Here is an 8,343-nt window from a genome sequence, read left to right on the forward strand (position 1 = left end):
TGTGATGTGTATCATTCGGGTTCTAACATGCTTTGCACCTTTAAGCCCAGAATTAATGAGCCTCTAATGTCTTAAATATGGATTCCATTATACTGCCAAGAACAAAATCATTACTACAGACTCGGACATGTCAATTTAGAACTCCTCCATAGAGCATTACAGTACCATTAATGGCTACTATTTTATATTGCACTGACACTGGAGGTAATAATCAAACTGCAGAGACGTTGTCTGCATTGTTTTCACAAACTGTATTAATTTTCCAAACTGCCCAGAAAAGTACACTACAAAGTTTTGGTTGACAAAGGACTTGGCAAAGGTTGATGCATTCATTCATGACTTAACACTCTTTTCTGCCACCTCCTGGTAACAGAAGGCAAAGCTTGTCAAACAATGCCACAGTTTGCTACATTATTTCCATTTCGTTAGTGAAGTTTTTGAAAGTTTCCTGTCAAGACAATAATGCTCACATTTCAGCTTTCCACATTTCCTGCCCACAAATGTGTATGTACTAAGTATAAGAGCTTGAATCTTAAAGCCCTGTGTAACAGTTATTTTATTTTTGTCATAATCAGCCAGTTATATATAACCAACAAGAACATTTTGACATGACTGTAGCTACTTTAACAATCTCCATGACATGCTTCTTTTCCATAACAAGTAATGTCTTACACGAGCCACTAGAGGACAGTGTTGTCATGTATTTTTTTTCTCACTTGAGATATCTGTAGGCACTCTATCCAGCTGTGGTTTGCAGATCTTTGTTTTCTAGTCGTCATCAATGAAAAGACTAAACCAAAGATGTATTTACCATAGTCTGACATTACTATTGTAATAGCATAGTCTGACATTACTATTACCTTCTAGTGCAGGTTTCCCATGACCTGCCATAGGCCGTGCGCTACTGTTGTTACTATTGTGTCATCTAAATGTGTCTGCTCCTCACTGACACCTCACAGGGGTGACAAAACGGAAGTTTCTGCACCACCTATGAGGCAGGATCACAGCTTTTAAGCCAACAAGCTCATGTACCACCCACAGCACCACAGGAAAGTTAGCCTGGACACTCTTTGGATGGAGAATGGTGCTAAAATCAGAGTACCCAGAGGCAATTAATCTATCCACACCTTACTGTCAGACTACTCTGTTACCTTTGTTTACTTTGAAACCATTATTTCACATATATCTGCTCCCTGAGTATGACTTGAGAGGCTAAAAGCGTCATGGCTGGTGAGTGCAGGGTAACTGGTACACATGGGATAGGACCCAAAGGCAGACCACTGAGGCCGAGCAGATGCAGTTCAATGATTGTAATAACTTACAGAGGTACAAGGGCTTACTGGAAGGTGAGGCAGGCAAGGGTTAAAACCAGACAGCAGTCCAGCACAAGCAAACAAAAACAAATCCAGTAAGGAGCAGGCAGGAATCCAAAGTCCAATAAACAGGAAAAAGGTCAAAACACAGGTGAGACAGGGAACCAAGACATGACGCACACAGCAACATAACATAAGCTGGCAAGGAACAAAGCAAGTGAACTGGTATATGTAGTAAAGGGTGATTAGGGGAGTTGAAGGGAAGAACATGGCCTGGGAGAAGTGAGCAGGGGCTGGAGGCAGAGGCAGAGGGGAACTGAGGAGCAGATTGTGACGAAAAGATAAAAAATAAATAATCAGAAGAAGACTGAATCTTCTTTAACAAACATAAGTCACAGTAAAAGCATACAAACCATACACAGTTATTATGGAGACAGCAGAAGACCCCAGAACGTCAAGGCACACTGTGGTAAACAGTAAAATGGAAATATCTGTATTTATCATGGCAGCAAGATTTAAACAAGACTGACATGCATCAGCATACAAAGGTTTTCATTAGAATCACAAACAATCAAATAAATTATATGCACACTTATCATTAAACACTGCTGAGTATCAGATTATTTGAAGTTGTACATTCAAGTACATTAGCAAACCATAAAACCTGAAGTACACCTAAATGCTGATAGTAATTCAGCTATCTTTGTGTAAAGCCTTGAAAATGTGAGTATGTGAAACACTTTGGCACTCATTTTAGACATTACTGTTTGAAGGTTAACAAGCATCTTTAACCTTTAATTAAGATATTGGTAAAAGGCTTTTTTTTAACCTCTGCCCGGGTCTGTTTGTCTCCCTTCTGAGGTATAGTCATCAAGGGGTTTATTGTTAATTACCCTGTCTGGGTGTCACTACACATCCTTTCCAAGAAAAATAATTCCACAGGAAATAAAACACATGTAGCCTACGTGATAGTAAAACACATAAAGCATCTTTCTATCACTACCCGGTGATGTACGGTCATAAAGCAATATTACAACCTTGATCACCAAAGCAGATAAAAGAAGTTAATTAATCTAAGATCATCTTAATTCACACTAAAACTCCCTGCAGGAATATTACGCTAACTGTTCTGCAGGCTCAGTTACAAAAATCCCTCTATGTGTGTTTTTTACACGTTAATTACTAGGTGATCCAGAAAACACTGAATATGCAGTATTCAACTCAACAAACTGAATCAAAATATAAGGAAATAAAAAAAATACACATGGTGGCACAAGTGGATTGCTGATTATGCAAACTAGTCAGAGAAGCCAAAGGTGCAGTAAGAGGTCTACATTTACAACAGGTAAAAAACGATCAATCAGTACATGATTAAAACTATGACTGCCAAAGTTGAACCTTTTTTTCTGTGGAGGGCATTTTGCAGAAATGAGTTGCAGTATTTTAATGAAGTCAGCACATACAGATAAAGTAATACGTCCTTTTGCCAGCCTCCCAAGGAAGACAAGAGCTTTAAAGGGAGTGGTTTGCACCGTTGTAAGTTGCAGTATTTCTTCAGACACCTCCACGTGTTCTTCACTCCTATGTCAGCAAGCATGGCTACAGACTTTTCTAAGAACGCAGAGGAGAGGCCGGAGCCCTTTAAAGCAGAAGTGAAAGGTATAGGTCGAGTTTTTACACTATTGAATGACCAACAGATGTACTGACTTAAGTACATTGCTGAAGGTTTCATGATTTTCTGTACCATTTCTTCTCGTTTAGGGAGTATTCCCAGCTGGCTGCAAGGCACACTGCTGCGCAATGGCCCTGGCATCTTTTCTGTGGGGGACACAAGCTACAACCACTGGTTTGATGGGATGGCTATCATGCACAGCTTCGCCTTCAAAGATGGTTGGTCTTGCAATTCTAACATGAATGCCATTCAGGTTTAATTTCTGAAATATCGTAACAAAGATTCTGAAAGCCTTGTTTATCGTATGTACGATCTTCGAACCCCAAAAAATGTAGAATACCGTGATGTCTTATAATCCAATACACACTTTATTTGTAATAAAGTAGAATAGTGGGAAGGGGCGTAATAGTTCAGAGCGAAACCAGCGATGTCGAACTTGGTAACCCCAGGAAAGTAGCAGTGATGGTGAACAGGCAATGTGGACTGATGACGACAGGCAAGGTGAAGCTGGCTGGAGAAGCAGGCAGACAGGCTGACAGGAATCCAGGAAACGACAGGAGCGGTGATCACCAGCACCGGATAATCCTTCAGGCAGAGCAAAAGACAGGAGGAGGAAAAGGTGGCAGACTACCACATTGTTGGCTTCACAGTTGTTGATCTGTGACATAATTTCTGTTAAGCGCTGTATGTCAGTGAGCACACTAAATGAACAAACGTGAAGTACAAATAATAATAAAAGATTTTTTTTTTTTACAGGTGAAGTGACCCACAGAAGCAGATTTCTTAGAGGTGATACCTATAAAGCTAACATGGCTGCAAACAGGATAGTTGTGTCTGAAATGGGGACAATGGCCTACCCAGATCCAAGCAAGAATTTCATTGTCAAGTAAGCACACTCGTAATTTTTTTTTTCACAAACAAAATTATAATTATTTTATTCCTCTTATCGTGTTTTTGTAGTAGTCATATGAAAACTTGATATGATTCTAATGTAAATCTGCAATACACAAATATGTCACAGTCTTATAAAACAGGGGGACTCATTGAGATGCACGCCACTAACAGTTTTTTTTAAGAATCTCATAATCAGTCTTTTGTGTTGGAGAAACCCCCTCCCTGTTGTGGATTTGCAAATCAATCATACGTTTCTAAGGGAACCTCAGTATGACCCCCTACCTCCCTTTCTAATATATATTTCATCAAATTTCTTCTTCTTTCTTTTCAGGGCGATTACCTTTCTCAACCACACAGTGCCTGATTTCACTGACAACGGCGCAAGCAATGTCCTTAAATATGGAAATGACTATTATGCCACCTCTGAAACCAACTACATCCGCAAGATTGATCCTGTGACCCTGGAGACTCAGGACAAGGTAACATCCACAGCTGATCATATTCACTTACCAATGATCATTATTAACACACGTCCACATGAAGAGTTTACTTCAGAGCTCAGGAGTTGCTGAACTGTTTCACACAGGTGGACTACATGAAGTACCTGCCGATAAACTTGGCTTCGTCCCATCCACACTATGACAAAGAGGGCAACGCGTACAACATCGGGACTTCAATAGCAGAGAAGGGCAAGACTAAATACATACTGTTCAAAGTCCCTGCTGTTTCAGAGAAAGGTATATAAACCTCATAACATGCTCTACTATGTCAGTGCTCTCTCTTCCTATCAGCTGTACTTTGTAGAAGCTGCAGAAGGTTAAGATTCAACACAAGACTATGCAAATATATATATATATATATATATATATATATATATATATATATATATATATATATATATATATATATATATATATATTTTTTTATATATATATATCACAGTTGCATAGATAATATTGGTATACACTATCGGCCGAAAAGTCCAGTCCACACTGAATGATTATCACAGAATCAATCATATGTGGTTGGTCATTAACATCATTATGATTGCTACATCAGACCTCGAAACCCAACAATATTTACAATTATTACTAATGAACTGAATATTCACTGTTATATTTATCATTTATATACCAACAAATGAATATAATACTTTAATACAATTTTAAGTTTCTTTTTTTTTTTTTACTTCTCTCTTAATTTGTTTCTTTCTTTTGCTCTTTATGTTTTATACCTTCAGACAAAGGCGAGAGTGCCCCTGCACTGAAGAATGTGGAGGTGATCTGCACAGTTGCTTGCCGCTCGCTGCTCACACCCAGCTACTACCACAGCTTCGGCATGACGGACAACTACTTCATCTTCATCGAGCAGCCTTTGAAACTGGACATCCTCAAGATGGCCACTGCATACATGAGAGGAGTCAACTGGGCGAGCTGCCTGAAATTCTGCCCTGAGGAAAATGTAAGGGGTCACCGCTGTCTGAGTCATTCATTATATTAATACTACTGAAGTAAGTATGAAGCAGCTGTAGATGCCAGGGGGAAAGGGTGTGCACAAGTCTACCAGTGTTATGGACTCTAGATCTAAATTCTTTACATAACTGTGTACTGTCTTTCTAAATGTTTATTTCTTCAACAGACTTTGATCCACCTGATAGACAGAAAGACTGGCAAAGAGGTAGAGACAAAGTACTACACTGGAGCAATGGTCGTCTACCATCACGTGAATGCTTTCGAGGAAGACGGTCACGTGATCTTCGATGTCATCGCCTACAAAGATAACAGCCTTTATGATATGTTCTACCTGAGCAACCTGAAAGAAAACGCCGGGTTCCATGACAATACCTACTCCAAACCAAGCTACAGAAGATTTGCACTTCCCATCCGCTTAGACAAGGTGGGATTTTGCAAAAATGGAATTGATTTCATCCTGAAATTTAGACAAGAGGTTCCTCTAACGCTTCATTTTGACTTTTTGACTGGGTTTTGCAGGGCATTGCGGTTGGAGAGGACCTGGTGAAAGTCAAATACACGACAGCCAGTGCTGTGAAGGAGAAAGAAGGCAAACTAATGTGCCAGGCAGAGGTGCTCTGTCAAGGTAAAATCAGTGCCACTCAAATAGACACTTAGAGCAAATCAAGTCATTATTGATTAATTGAGTATTGTGTCTTTAAGAGTAATTTATTTGTTGATACAAAACAAATTGTCATTTTATTTCTATCAGGTTTTGAATTACCCAGAATTAATTATGACATCAACGGCAAGAGGCACCGGTTTGTCTACGGGAACTGTGTGGAGGAGTCTGCACTGGCAAAAGAGGTAACATTCCCTTTTGTTTTTGATTTGGTTTTTGCAAAACAGAACTGGTGGGAACATCCTTCTTTGTGATTTCTTACAGTCTCATAAGTGTTATTTGCCAAGAGAGACACGAAACTTGCAGACTCTTGAAGAAACAGAGATTTTAAGTGCAGGGCTATTGGGAAATATATTGTTCCTGGCAGCATTGTTTTTAGGTAGGAAGCAAATTACAGAACTGAGAATTACCAGTTGGTGGAACAAGTGTGAATTACAGATTGCCCCAACAAAGACCAAACCACTTCGTGACTGTGGCTGTAATACTAACATGTCCTTTCCACTGGGTACACTTATACATCAAGGTACCAGAAACAATGGAAAGAAGTGATAAACTCAGTGAGACTTCAAAGTATTGAATATCAAAGCTTTTGTATTTTGTAAAAGAGTTTTCCTTGCTTCTCACTGCATACCCACAGTCCAGTGGTATAGTGCCTGCAAAGAGGAAGGTACAAAAGGAAACATCTTGGTTTAGACAGTCAGTTTTTATTTATTCCCACTTGACACAAAATCTCAATAACAGAAAAGAGCTTTGGGTTTTCTTTGAACTTTAATTGTGTTTGGATATGGGTAAAACCCAAGTGAATAAAAAGCAGGATGAGCAAAAGGAAAAAATTTAAGCAAACGTTATGCTGATGAAAATCATTGCTAGAGCTTCCTCTTAGGAAGACGGGCCTTGTACATTTGCTTCAGGCCTGGAACATTTTCTAATTTATTTTTATTCAAAAATAGATAAATAAAGCAGATCATGGTTGAGGTGATTCCTTTGACTTATTTTGAGCCCCAAAAACATTTACCAACATTAGCAACAATTAACAACAACGAGGAATATTGTATTTCATACATGCTAACATACACAATAGCTTTACCCCCTTTTCTCGAATGAACTCAATAGATCACTATTTATTATGCTTCCCCTTTTGACTGCAACAATGAGGAACACTAATATGACTAAAATGTGAAGGGAAAAGTACAACTACGGTCATTTGCTGATTGAATTTTCTATATTTTCATATATTTTTATAATTAAGCGGTCACGCTGTCCTCTATGTGTGTAAATAATTGCTGATCACAACCTCTCTGAGGGTGTTATCAGATCACCATGAGCTGTTTGTACAGGCAGAGTTAAACTGTGTCTTAATTATTTTTCCTAATCTACTCATTTACTGTAGATTGGGAAGTTTGACACAGAAACCAAGGAAAGGGTTAACTGGAGTGAGGACAACTGCTGGCCGTCAGAGCCTGTGTTCATCCCCAGACCAAATGCAGAGTCGGAGGATGATGGTGAGAATACTGTGTGGTGTGCATGCACAATGTATGACATGTATATGTGTGGCGTGTACATACTATATGTCAGCTAGAGTACAAATAGACAGGAATACCAGCCTAAAACGATGAGATCCCTCACTGACCACATCTGTACTCACGAGACTGTATTTAAACTGTATTTTGAAGTAAAAGTTCAATTTGAAACCTGCCGTCATCTGACAATCTCAAACTCTAACACTCTTCCTTCCCATTTGCAGGTGTGGTCTTAACATCAGTTATCAACTCAAACCCAAGCCAGTCTAATTTCATCCTGATTCTTGATGGCAGAACATTCAAAGAAGTAGCTCGAGCATACGTGAACACTGAGCTCCAAAAGGATATGCATGGATTTTTTATCCCCCAAGGAAATTAGTCAGTTGTGTATATGTAAAAATTCCTTTTGAGATCTCCCAAAAAACTGAACTTTGAACGTTGGAAAACACACTGCTGAATAGTGTTGTGTTTTAGACAAAAGTGTGATGAGGATGGACACGGTGGACTTCCTCATCTCTTTAAAATTATTGTGATTGTATCAAAGAAAGATGCAGATTTATTCCTTTTGTGTGTATCAAAATCTCACTTAAGCATATATATATCACTGTTTGTTATGTAATCCATATTATTCTATTGTACTGCTATGACTGTTATTGTACTTGTGCTCATCCTTTTCATTAAAAGAAACATGTCAAGTTCTGAGATGTATTCCCACTCTTCAGTTAGACAAGATTATAAGAATGAATCCAGCCAACACTCCAAGAGCAATCATGGTCATATGTTGTTTTTACATACAGTAAGACACCATGTC

General features: G+C 38.8%; 1 protein-coding gene across 2 annotated transcripts; it reads left to right on the forward strand.

Moving 5' to 3' along the window:
- Positions 1 to 2,813: 2,813 nt before the first annotated feature.
- bco1 (beta-carotene oxygenase 1) lies at positions 2,814 to 8,234 on the forward strand. 2 transcript variants are annotated; one of them, XM_044176673.1, is made up of 12 exons: positions 2,814 to 2,972; positions 3,075 to 3,203; positions 3,482 to 3,604; positions 3,742 to 3,871; positions 4,211 to 4,358; positions 4,466 to 4,616; positions 5,120 to 5,340; positions 5,518 to 5,775; positions 5,871 to 5,976; positions 6,103 to 6,197; positions 7,403 to 7,514; positions 7,757 to 8,234. In XM_044176673.1, the coding sequence occupies exons 1-12, from the start codon at positions 2,897 to 2,899 to the stop codon at positions 7,909 to 7,911; spliced, it is 1,704 nt and encodes a 567-aa protein (XP_044032608.1). In that variant the 5' UTR covers positions 2,814 to 2,896; the 3' UTR covers positions 7,912 to 8,234. The 2 variants fall into 2 exon arrangements, with proteins under 2 accessions (XP_044032608.1, XP_044032609.1); XM_044176674.1 differs by lacking the exon at positions 3,482 to 3,604.
- Positions 8,235 to 8,343: the final 109 nt, after the last annotated feature.

Source organism: Siniperca chuatsi, linkage group LG19 (assembly GCF_020085105.1).
Source record: "Siniperca chuatsi isolate FFG_IHB_CAS linkage group LG19, ASM2008510v1, whole genome shotgun sequence".
NCBI classification, from domain to species: domain Eukaryota; kingdom Metazoa; phylum Chordata; class Actinopteri; order Centrarchiformes; family Sinipercidae; genus Siniperca; species Siniperca chuatsi.